The 13,062-nt window shown below is 37.0% G+C and overlaps 1 protein-coding gene across 16 annotated transcripts in view; it reads right to left on the reverse strand.

Annotated features, from left to right (window-relative positions):
- Positions 1-13,062, reverse strand: part of DENND1A (DENN domain containing 1A) — a 177,198-nt gene that overhangs the window by 86,433 nt on the left and 77,703 nt on the right. For 13 of the 16 annotated variants that reach the window (NM_001396588.1, NM_001396585.1, NM_001396587.1 and 10 more), the window contains 2 exons: positions 9,490-9,600; positions 4,491-4,591 (listed from right to left, as the gene is read on the reverse strand). The exons of 1 other annotated variant lie outside the window; for it this stretch is intronic. In NM_001396588.1, the coding sequence (NP_001383517.1) occupies positions 4,491-4,591; positions 9,490-9,600 (212 nt within the window). The remainder of the gene's footprint in view (positions 1-4,490; positions 4,592-9,489; positions 9,601-13,062) is intronic. 2 more of the 16 variants (NM_001396589.1, XM_040649134.2) reach the window with 1 other exon arrangement.

Consider the following 13,062-nt stretch of genomic DNA (forward strand, 5'->3'; position numbering starts at 1 on the left):
ACAGAAACTCCAGGGGAAAGGGAAGACTGCACCAGTAGAAACATTTGTGCAGCCCCTGTGTCAGGGTGCTCTGCAAAGAGCTCTCTCAATGAACTACGCTGCCTGCTAAGAGACCTATCTAATATAAAAGGCACTTTAAATCACCTCAGAAAATTTTCTGCTGCTTCTGGTTGAAGCACACACAATAACCAGTGATAAAGCTCTGGACTGAAAGAACATGCTAGGCTGTGTCACAGCAACCTAGTAAAGACAGTCTTTTCTTATAGGCTAACTTTAAACACGGACAATGAGAGCAAAAAGAAAGAAAACAGACATAGTGGGAATGTTTCTGTGCCACATGAAAACCAAACTGAAACAAGTAGTGAGGAAAATTAATAGACTGTTTCACATCAAGAAATATTTAAGCTCTCAGCAACAAAATAGATGGGTGTGATCTGGCCAAATTTAAGTATCTGCACGTGCTTGGTTACTGAAGCTTGGTGGCAGGAGCCCATTAACGAGTGCATTTGGCACCTGCTGGCATGCAGTTCCACCTCCTACAGCAACAGTTCACGTGCCTCCTCTGTTCTCCACTCTAAGGAGGCCACAATTGTGCATTAAGGTGCAAACTCTAACGATAGAATTATAAAATTCCCACCAATTTCTGTCTCCTCCACCCAAAATCTTTCCCTGGGATGAAAATACATTGACGAGTGGTTCCTAATTAGGAAAAAAAAAAAAAAAAAAAACCACCAAAGAAAAAGAGCCACCCCTCAACACAGTAGGAATCAGATGACTGAAATCACTTTAAGGTGTACATGAGCCACAGTTACTGGCTCTGCATTCCTAGCACAAAGAGCAAGTGTAGGGAGAACAAACATTGTGAAAATAGAGTTTTGGCCTTCTCAGTTCTGTTAGGTACACGAATAAGGAGTGCAACTGAACATAAATATTACATTTTTTTAAATCCTTTCAAGAGAAAAGTGGGAAGAAAATTAATCTCTTTCTCCGTCGTAAGCTAAAAAAAATTAGCAAAGGTCAAGCTGCAAAAATCAGAAACCGCAGTGGTTTGAAAGTATGTGATGTATAAACAAAGATAAAGGACATCATGCTACAGAAAAAAAAAAAGAGCTTTAACTATGTCAGTGCGACATTCACTATAAACATGCTTGCAGCAGAGTTATCATTAACATGTAACAATATCCAATTATCCACCTTTTCCTTCATCATCTTTCTCACAACCGCTCAAGGGAACTCTCCCCACTCTGAAGTTTCTCTTATGTGCAGTTGGCTAAAAGAATCTTCAAATGCCATGAGGAGAGTTAAAGTATTCTACCCTTCCAGTCTCTGGAAGCAGAGCTGCTTTACTTTTTTGTAGTTCTGGAAAGATCCAGTAGTCACCATGCGTGTTGCCCCAGGGAAATGCAACAGATTTCAAATTTCACAAACATGGAACTGAGATGGAGTGTATCAGTCAGGACATTAAAAGTTTCCTTTAGATAAAAAGACTCCACTGAAACTCAAATGATTAAAAGCAAATAATCATATATGGAATATACCTTTTTTCAAGAACTTTCAAAGACAACATGTAATATAGCAATCTTAGACCCTGCAGCGATCTTCACAAAGCTCAGAAGATTGAGAAGCACCAACAGCACAGTCAGTGTGCACCAAAGGACAGCAAACACAACGAACTGAAGGAATGCCATTTTCTGCATTTATAAGAATGGAAAAATTCACATCACTTCAAATTTTCTTAGTTTCATTTCAGCTCTTTAAAATTCTTACATCACATTTGTGAAATTAATAACAAGATAGTAATTAAATTAAAATAAACTCTTGTATTTTGAAACAGTTTCAGGTCATTTCCTTGTAGAGACAGATGATGATAAGCATCTGATTGCCTTAAACCAGGCAGAGTGAAGCTGATTTCTCAAAACAGATAGGCAAAAATTACCTTTCCAATTTCACATAGTTACAAAATAAATGGACTCTATTTTAAGAAATATCATTATGGCACACAAATTGTTATTAAACCTAATTACTCAAACAATTTGTGCATGTGACTTCCTCTCCAAATGAAGTTCATATCAGGCTAAGCCAATCTGTTGTATTCGTGAGCATGCAATTACAACCTAATAATAATATGTTTTAAAATCATACTTTTCACACAGTGGCTGGCTTATTTGTTATATGGCAGGGTGTTGCACCATAAAAGAATTCATTCAAGTAGAGCTCAATGTCTCAAGTCTTTATCTCTGGGTGTACTGCCCAAGTGTTTGCTTTTGCACACCTCTGCACAAAGCTGTGGGATCTGGACTCAGCCCCTTTTTAACAGGGCTTTGTCAGAAAGTCAATGAATATCACATCTTCAAACCCAGCAAAAAAGCCTCTTGCGGTCCACATCCTTGTCCTGAAACCTCCTAGCAGCATGTACCTGAAGAAAAAACTGGCAGCAGCAGCCTTCATGTGTTAATTACACATGCAAAGCCCATTATGCAGAGAAAGGGCACCTGCTGGCAGCGCAAATGACTAGAACCTGCCCTTCCTGAGCAGTGAGTAAATTGAAGGTTCATTTCTATAGGAGATAATAGTTTTTAGATTCCATTCTGTGTATCCTCGCAATAGGCACATACTTAACATTTAAATATTCTACAGAGGAACAAGCTGCCTTTAAATCTACATGTTTCAGCTCCTGGCACTTAAAAATGCTAGTTATCCCTGCTAGCTCCTTCCTCTTGCTTAAATGTAGAGAAAACGTCACACAGACAGTATCACTCTTAAGAAAAAACCAACGGAACACCCTCCCCCAGATCACCATACTAAGAGCCAAATGTGAAATAGCATGACACAGTCAGTTCAGCTCATTTTTTTTTCAGAGAACTTTTTAAACTGCCAGGGCATGTGGTGAGAGAGGGCAGAGGTGGCGCTTTCATGAAGACTTGTTCCATGCTTATTTCAGGAATAGAAGCAGAGCTGACTGGCCTGTAGTTCCCTGGATCTTCCTTCTTGCTTTTTCTAAAGCGGTGTAACACTCCTCTGAGGACACCAATATGTTTCACGCACGGTAAAGCACGGCCTTACAACTTCCAGGATCAGCAGCACTCTCTGGTCAAATCCTTCCTCTTCCATGAGTTTGCAAATGTCCTGCTTACTTAAGCTCAGTAACTCAATTCCTACACAGAGGATGCAATACCTGTTTCCCATAAGCCTTCCTGCTCCACACAGAGTTGGCAGGCTGGCACCAGACCCTGTCAGTAGAGACATCACTGAGTCCCTCCACCTCCACCTGTGACCATACAGCAGTAGGTCCACATTTTCCTTAGTGTTTTCGTTTTGGTTCTAGAACTGTAGAAGCCTCTAGGTACCCTATACATTCCTCACTTCAACTCAAGCCAAACTTTGGACTTCCTAATTCCATCCCTGCACGCCCAGGCAACTATTCCTTTAACTCTCTAGCAGGACTTGAAATTTTAAGTTCTTTGGGCCGCTTGAGGTAAGGGGGGCAGCCACTCTTCCTGGGCAAACTCCATTTGCCTGCTGCATACACAGTGGGAACAAAAACAGCAGGTCACACAAACTGAGTGACTAACAGCCGAGCAGCTAAATGCTGCAGTATCTTAAACTCCTTTGCTAATTACTCAGAATTCTCTTCCTCCAGTCCCATATGAAGCAAATGGGAGATATTACATTGTGGCTGATTAGGCTAAACTGCTTGACTCTGTGCCAGAAAAGAAATTAAAAACCAAGAGACTGCTTGAGAGGTGCTGCAGATAGGCTTTTGAACAACTGACCACCAATTCCAAGAGATACCTAATGACACACTTATCAGGAGATGTTAGCAGCAAAGGTTTCATAAGCCACACAAAGTGTGGAATCACAGAACAATTTACGTTGGAAGGGACCTCAGGAGGGCAGCTGCCCCAGGCTTATGGACAGAAGAGGGCCAGCTTTGACAGTATTTGGGATTGCTCTTGGAATGTGCCAAAATCTGAAACACAATGACCAAAAATAAGTTTTCAAATGAATTACAGTCATTCCCCTAAATAAGGTAAATATGTTCTAAATATACAGTGAGAATATGAAAAGATGATTGCAGGGAAATGAATAGTTTTCTCCCCATCCCCAAAAGAAATTCAGGAAAGTAGAAAAAGTACGGTATGTTCTCCACTGTATCTTTTACTTTCAGAGTCTTAATTCAAATTTTATAATTTAACACAAATATGCTGAAAACAAATTACAAGTACAAAATATTTAAGTTGCAGCATTTCACAGTAACCAGTCACACCAGTGTATTTCAACATACTAATACACAATTATCTGATGCCATTAATATTTTTTTTACTATGTTCACCGCTTCCTTAATATACATATGTATTTTTAGACTAACAGTATCATCATATAAGAGGACTTCAGACTTGCAATACAGAAATGTGAAAGCCGTTGTGAATCTATATTTTACACATATACACACACACACGCACACACATATCATATATATAGCGCCTTACCAACAGTAGTCCAAGAGATGTGGGGGCAGAACAGGAATGTAAACGTGCTGCCAGAACATTGGGTAGAGCATAGCTGCAGATCCATGAATGCAAGCAGTTAACTGAAAAACACAGATTAATGAAAGAACATTAATAAGACAAAAAACAAACAAACAAAAACACCTTAGAAAACCTTACAAGAAAAAAAGTACAGAATCAAATTTGGTTTTATAACATGCTTTATTAGACAATATTCAATGTTGCCGTTAAAAAAAGGGTACCAGTGGATAAAGCACGACTAGTTTTTGGTGGTTAACACTGGCTGACTTTGTTAAGTAGCTGAAAATACAATTCATTCAACAAACAAAACCTGAAAAGAACACCCAGTGTTTTATAAAGCAAAAGAAATACAGAAATAAAAACTCAAAAGAAAAAGATGGTAAGGGTAAATAAAACCCTGGTCCTGGTAATTACCATCCATTAATACAATAAAAATGCACTGAAATTATAAAACAAGCTGAAAAATATTTAAGCTCAGGAAGGTACAATATCAGTAGCACAGTTTTCTTAAGAATATACCACATCAAACTCAATGACTATATTTTTATTACTTAGAATGTATCTTCACCTTATTACCCTTCACCAATCGTTTGATCCACTGATTTTTAAAAACTCATCCAGAATGGTTTTGACATTGGCAGGTACTGAGTTAAAAAGATCAAAAATAGCAAACAAAAGTGCTAGTCCAGCCCTGGGGAGAACCCCTGTAGTGCTTTGCAGGAAATTATGTGTCTCAATTCTACATGCTTTCAGTTTCTCCTCTCCAAATCAAAAAGATGTCTAAAACCAAAACTGCTTAAAAGATTATTACTTTTTTTTTTTTTTTTTTTAACGTAAGAATTGATTCTATCAGTTTTAAATGGATTATTTCCTGGCATTATTACATAGCCTGGTTGGTGCTGTAGAGGACTGAACTCAGTACTCCAAGAAGGCCCCTTCCAAATCCCCCTTCCATTGGTTTTAAAACTCAGCAAGGAAAGATTAAACAGACATAATGCTCAACACTGCAGACATCTGAGCAGAACCTGTCACTTATTTTTGAGATGTACTCCCACCTTGATATCTGGCATGAATTCAAATAACACACTACCACAAGTAAGCACTGCTACTGTCCTTCAACTCTGCCAAGATAAGGACTCATAAAAAAGAAATAGCATATTTGCTGGAGACCTCACCTGATTAGTGACTGCCATACAGAAAACAGGAGCTTAATAATAAGGCAGCCTGAGAAATGCCCAACTGTCAAAACTATAGGAATCCAGCATTTTAAAATAAGATTAGTTCCACTACCTCAGCTTCCTGCAGCTGTTGCCGGAGATCGTAAAAAAACAGCTATGTACAAAAGACTGAGTTAGTGAACCACATTCTGCAATTTTACCTTTAAGATTTTAAAAGCAAATTAATCAATAGAGTTTTTTCATGCATATAAAAATTATGAACTGATGTTGAATTATAATGGGCTATTTTCCAGTATATTTTACTCTCTTCCTACTGATGGATATACACTGCCTAGCGTTACACATGCAGTACACCACTGCAAACCTAATATTTAAAAAAATACCAACATTTGAGTGTAAGATCATCTTTCTGCACCTGTCGGGGCTAAAAGCACAGCAGAAACATGAAGACCGAGTTGCACAAGAATTAAGCAGTGAAAGCAGGGCTGTTGTAAAGACTGCGTATGGAGGTGAAAACCTATGTTGGCAGCAGGCTGTAAGGGCTGCAACAGAGCTCTTGGGAAGAAAGAATTCACACGTAGAAGAGTAGTTGCGAGACTGCTGTAGAACAAGAACAGTGCAAGCTTTTAGTTATGTTGTATCACAAGGGCATTTAGTGAATGGCATTGGTCACACGTTGCATTTTCCTCAACCTTAGAGCCCTGAGACATGTCAGAAACCTATCAGGGAAGAAGAGGCTGTGTATTAGAACATTCTGTGACATGGGAGAAGTGAAATGGCAACCTCTCAGCTCTCAAGAACAATGAGACTATCAATGCCAGAAAGGCATTTTTTGCTTTGTAATAGTACACCATTTTAATACTGCTTTGTAAGTAACGAAATTCGCTCCAGTAAGATTGGAGCTGAACAGAAACATGATCATATTTCAAAAATTTAAGTTTTTTAAGAATCATCTAGTTTCATATAAGCCATTATTATGATGAGAGACAACCTGTAGTCATCACACACTGTCAACATTCCTTCCTGAGACAGGGCTGCAAGGGGAAGGTATGATGGAAGACAGAATACTGGGCTATAGGAAAGCTTGTTTGATTTTTGTAACTGCATGCTCCCACCAGTAGGTGCTCTTCCGTCCAACAGTTTTTTATGCATTCTGATTCACAGTGGGCTTTGTATGAGTAGTTAGATCACAGGGTATTTTTGTTATTGTTGTTTTTAAGAAAAAGTAATTAATGTTTTGAGAAATTACTTGAATTTCCCTTTGTAGAAAACAAAAAAGTTGAAGAGAACAGAAATAAATCTTTCAGGCGTTCAGTACATGTAGTTTATAAACTAGTTAATAAATACAGATCTACCTACCTCTAAATAGTATTAAGGATATCTCAAATTTTATGTGATTTACTCTAACATGAATTCATTCCATCATAAAAGACTTTTCTATTCAAGACTCCTTAATTTTCATTCCTTTACTCGATATTATATTTAAGCATTAACTATGAAGTGTGCTGCAACTCTCACAGTGGAAAGAAATAAAGTACATGTAGGATCCTTCTGCTTTTTTGTTAAAAAAAAAAAAAAGAAACAAATGGACAACAACATAAAAAAAAAACCAACAAAACAAAACAACCAAGAAACCAATCCCCTCTTCACCACCACACCACCCTCCCTCTACTTTGAGAATTCTCAGTTTGGTACGTTTCCAGTTACAAGGTCTTGGCTTCTGCCGAGCACAGTTTGAAATAAAATAATGCAGCTTGTTCCTACTGCTGGAACATGCAGAGCAGAGTGTGCAGGCAAGGAATCACTGGCTCCGGCCCAACACTTCAAACCTGTCTTACACTGTCACTCCAATCTTGGAGCAGTTATATATAAAGTTGTAAGATAAGAATGCACAGTATGAATACCCCTCCCTACCAAAGAACGAGACATGCTTTTATCTTGGACAGAGGCAAAAGGAAGAGGAAAAGCAGAAGATAGGAAAGAAAACACAACCCTACTTGTGAAATGGCTCATTAAGGAAGGCAAAGTGACAGGTAAGTAATTCTTCTTCCAGGCTCTGTCACAGAGATTAAACCAACCAACCACACATTTTGAAATGGTTTGGATAGCCATTGTTTCCTCTTCTCTGTTAATTCCCTCCTCTCTTCATTCCTGAGTTTTATAGAAATAATCACTTCTTTAAATTTTATTTAGTTTACTTTAGTAGAGAGGACCTAGAACACTTGGCAGATATAAAATTAAGATTTTACAAGTTCACTATGATACTGAGCTACATAACACTCAAATTCTATCAGTTACACGTGGGATTGATTGTAAACATTTAATAATTATTAATAGTTTCCAGAATTTACTAAGTCTCCTAGTTTTACTTACCTTACCAAAGAACATGAGGGTAACTACTGTAATCTACTCTTTCCTTTTTCTGCCTTGTATCTTACATCCTATAACTTCTGCCTTTCACATAGTATTTATGATTCCATGAAGCAGTTTTAACCTCAGTCACAAAGTAGGTCATGGTCAAACAGCAACAGGCTAGGTAACACCCCACCAAATGGACATGGAGGATTGTATTTTAGAAAGGATCGTTTGAGTACTTAGGCCATAGCACTAGAAAACAGCATTTATCAAAACCATCCCATGCTTACCATTCATAAAGGAGAACAATCAATATCCATTTACAGAGCAAACAAAACGAAAACTTAACATTTTCTTTTAGAAAGAAAAATCACAATATTATTGACTGATAAACCTTCAAATGCCTAACACAAAACTTTGAACTAAATCAAGCTCTTGCTTGGTTTTGATGTGCAGTCATTTTTAGAAGAGAGCACTCCAGAGTGTTCAGTACCTTTTATCTCTCAAATCCTTGATGGAGCCTAAACAGCATTAAGACTAAACCTTTTAAAACAAAACTGAAAAAAAAAGAAGGAAAAAAAAAAAAAAAGGTGGATTGTCTTATTTTAGTCCATTTCTTGGGTCCATCCAGAGGTTACTAGGAAATGTATATGACAGTATCATTTATCCGTCTTTTTTGTGTCAAATAAATTATGAAAAGCAGACTTCACTATGGCACAGATATTACTATGCTTATGCACCAAAAAGCCCAATAAAGCGTGTATCAAAAAACTTTTTCATTTGAATGTTAGAGGGGAAAAGAAGCTGGGTGAAGTCATCACTTAGAACCACAGAACTGAGTTTAGGTTGTATGGCTAAGGCTGGAATGGGCCCTGGAGATCATCAAATCTGACCCCAACTGCTCTGTTCAAAATATCACTAACTGCAGCTGTTTGCTCAGGGCACTGTTCAGTTGGGCTAAAAATATCTCCAAGGACAGAGACTGCATAGCATCTCCAGCCCCTTTTTGCAGGCCAAGTACATTCATGTACTTACTGCTTTTGTGTATTAAATATATTAAATATATATTTCTTTAGTAAATAAACTCAAGTAATCTGAATGGCTAGTAGCACATCTATGTGCACTTCTTTTTCTAGATCTCCAGAAAAAATCCATGCCAATCAACATAATTACATAGAAATTAATGATTGTAGTTATACTTAAATATAAAAGCAGGGCTTCATCTCTGCTTACCATGTCCTTCAACAAGAAGAGAACTTTTTACAAGTTTCTATTGTACAGGAAGAACAACTTTCAAAACTGTTTTCAGTAGGGACTTTTACTAATTGTTCTTCACATTCTAGATATTTCAGCTTGTTGCCTATGTATGACTGTCATTTAAAAAAACGGTAGTGTGAATAAAAGAAATTATTCTGCAGTTTACTTACAGTGCTGAGTTTACTACAACAAATGAGGATGCGGCGTTCATACAGCATACTGGCATAGAGATGCAGCATGTTGTTGACATCAACTGCTACAAAATACTCTGTCAGATTTCTCTAGGAAGAGAGATAAAATAATTTTGATTCATGATATTACAAAACAAAGTCTTCTATTTAAAAAGAACAACAAAAAAAAACCCACAACAGACTCCATCGTCCTGTTGTGCTACATAGAGTACATGGCTACACACAGTAGGTCACCTCGTGTCAGACCAGCTTTTAATTAGCAGTATCTTTCCCCTGACGTTTGAGGAGATAGGTCACGGATTAATAAAATTTAGGATGCTTCAAACACAATTCTAAAATACAAGATAACTCTTGGAGAGAGAAAATATGTTCTGTTACTTCTACAAAAAACATCAATGCTGCCCTGATGAAGCACAAAATTGATGTTCTAATATGATACTTTCACTGAGACAAATTCAAGTTTTTTAAAGAAAAAAAAGAGTAATTCCAGTCCGTACCAACGTAATTCTTATCATTGGAAATTCACATGGGCATTTAGCACAAGCTAAGAACAGTTATACAGGTCATCTGATCTCTTTGTACGCTTCACAGTTGAAAAACCAAATTTACCTAACTGACTGATATATTTATACAGTAGAAAAAAATAACTGCAGCACAAGAATATTGTAAACACAGTTCATTTGCAAACTACCGCTAAAGCATAAATAGGAATACCAAAACACAAGCAGGTAACGCTACTGAAAGCGTACACATACACCACCTGAGCAACAGTGGTTCAAAAACATTAAAACACAAGGGAAAAAAAAAAAAATCAACAGAAGAAAGCAAGTTTCATCCACACACAACCCCCTCAGCCAGGAACACCACCCATACACCATTATCAATATAACAGCTTTGTGCACATGCTGCAGTGGCAGCATTTATTATTTACTAAGGAATTAAGATTATTCTAATAAGCAGTAGAATTAAAACTTACAAACACAATCCTAAGATTTTTTACTAACAAGATTAGAAAGCTATCAGGTAGATAACATCATCAAAATGCATTATGTTCTCACAGTATAAAAGCTTTTGCTGCAATGTGTGAGGCCAACTAAAAAAAAAAGTCTTTTGTGTATAGAGGGTATTTTCTTAAATCAGAGAAATTAAAAGTTCCACTGCAGAAGTGGAAATGCTAATACATGCAAAAATGCTGATCTAGGTAGTTTGTTTCCAAATCGCTTCTGGGGACGAAAGGGTTGCTACACAGTAAAGGCAGACTTGTACAAAAAGCACATGTGAGAGCAAAATTGGATTAGTCATGAATTCAAGTGCAATCTTAATCATCCTTAAATAAAAAAGCGCAGAAAAGCAAAAAGCAAATATGATTTAGAAACTTAAAGAAGCTCAACAAAGCCCATTAGCACTTTTGACAGATCCAAAGATAACTCTAAACCCACCAATACTTGGCCTGAGAAGTCTGCCAAGATGCCTCATACTGTGCAGAAATATGTTCCACAGCTTGCCATCCAAACACAAAGAACCGAAGAAGAATTAAGCCTTGTATTTGGAAGATTTTTGTACCCACATCTACACTGGTAAAAACTAAGCTCATTAGAGTTAGCTTCAAACATGTTAACATAAAACAGTCATTCAGGTCTTGTTATAGAAGAGCTATTGCAGCAGACAGGTACAGTCAAAAGGAATAAGAAAAAAAAAAAAACGAAAAAAAACAACCAGCCAACACATTTTGCCAAAAACCTATTAAACTATCATGTACTTTTTCTGTATTTCTCATCCCATCTGTGCTGATTAGCATGATATTTTTGTCTAAACATAAGCTGTCTTCTCTACATTTCTTCTTCCGCCTCTCACCCATCTTTCCACGACACCAAAACACAACGCATGACGACACGATTACTGCAAATAGCGTGAATTAAGTTCTCAAGCAGGACTGAACTTCTTTAGAAGCCACCCAAATGAAGGGTATGGCAAAAGGAAAACTTAATCCCTACATTCTGCCTGAAGATGTAGGTAGATATGAACACGCACATATATGTTTGTAAGGCAGAAGTATCGACTGGTGAGAGGGAAAACAGGCACAGAGAATGGGTTTGTAATTATTCTTTCAAGTTTACTGTAGTGTAACAGTGGCTTTGACACAGAAACGTACTTTCAGATGGAAAGATTTACAAGGCTTTAGTCTTCTCTGCGCTCAGAAATTTGCCAACAGCACCTGCAAAGCATGTGGGCTGCATGGTAATGTATTGATACTAGGGAAATTCACGTGTTAGCTCTAAGTTGTATTTACAAGAAAGCTGTCATCTTTGAAGATGAAATTGGGACTTACACATGTATTTTGAAAGACATGTCTCGTAAGTGACAAAACCATGAATGAGTTAAATAAATACAAATGAAAGCATTCCAATTTGCAGTGTAATTGTTGCGTACGTTGTTTCCTAGGATTTAAACCTTTCTAAGAAGAAAAAAAGAGTGGGATTTTCATAACAGAATATAGGATCTGGTATCACCACTCCTCAAAATTCAGTAGGAATGGCTACAAAATTCCCTTATGTTCCTTTGAAAGTTCATGTGAAGAACAATCATCTATTTGATCATTTGTTATTTAGTACCAGTAAATGGACGTGCACATTGACTCTTGAGATCAAGAACAGTCCTTTCTTTTTCTGTCATCTAATGAAGAACTTTTCATTAATGGTGAAAAAAAAAAAAAGGGCTCTCTCCTCTGCAAAGAAAGAGCAAAGCTCAAACATATTAAAAACGTATTATACTTCAGCATTTCACACTGCCGCTGAAAGGCATTTACAGGACTTACGTAAATCTTTTTTTATTTGGACAGATCAATAGAAGAAAACAAGTTTCCTTCTCCATCCTCCTACTGGAAATCCCTCATCTTCTAAATAAGTTTATTTTCTTTGTAATATCACAAATTCAAAGTCTAACATGAGTTAGGTCATTTGTTATGCAGTTAACATACTTTCATAATGCCATGCAGCTACTCCAGAGACCAGAATAACAGAGACAATACACTCCAGAAAACACTGTAAGTATAGAAATAAAAAGTGAAGGGAGATAATAAGAAAAACAGGCAGCAAAAGATGTACAGTATGACAAGTTAGAAAAGAGGCACTGAGATAAGAGATGTAGCAATAAGAATTTCCAAATTAAAACAGTTATTACTAGGAAATGTAAAGACTTGCACTATATTTCCTGCAATTAATTCAATTTCTCTCTGAAGTTACAGTGTATTTACCAATTTTGCATATAAAAAATCTTTTGAAAAAGTTAATGCATACGCTAAAGTGTCTGTGCTAAATTAAATGCTCTGTGGTTCAAACACATTGGTGTGACACAGTCAGATAACTGCAACAAGTATGTTAACATTCATAACAGTCCTGAGTAGTACTCCATTAATCATTACATATGACTTCAAAGTTTGGTACTACTAAAACTTTTGCTAATTTGAGTTTTAAAATGTAATTGCCAGTAAGATAGGTAGGATTTTGAATAAAGCAGTCCAATTGATGAATGGAGATTCATGTTCATTTAATG

The sequence above is a fragment of the Gallus gallus genome, chromosome 17, assembly GCF_016699485.2.
Source record: "Gallus gallus isolate bGalGal1 chromosome 17, bGalGal1.mat.broiler.GRCg7b, whole genome shotgun sequence".
NCBI classification, from domain to species: Eukaryota; Metazoa; Chordata; class Aves; order Galliformes; family Phasianidae; genus Gallus; species Gallus gallus.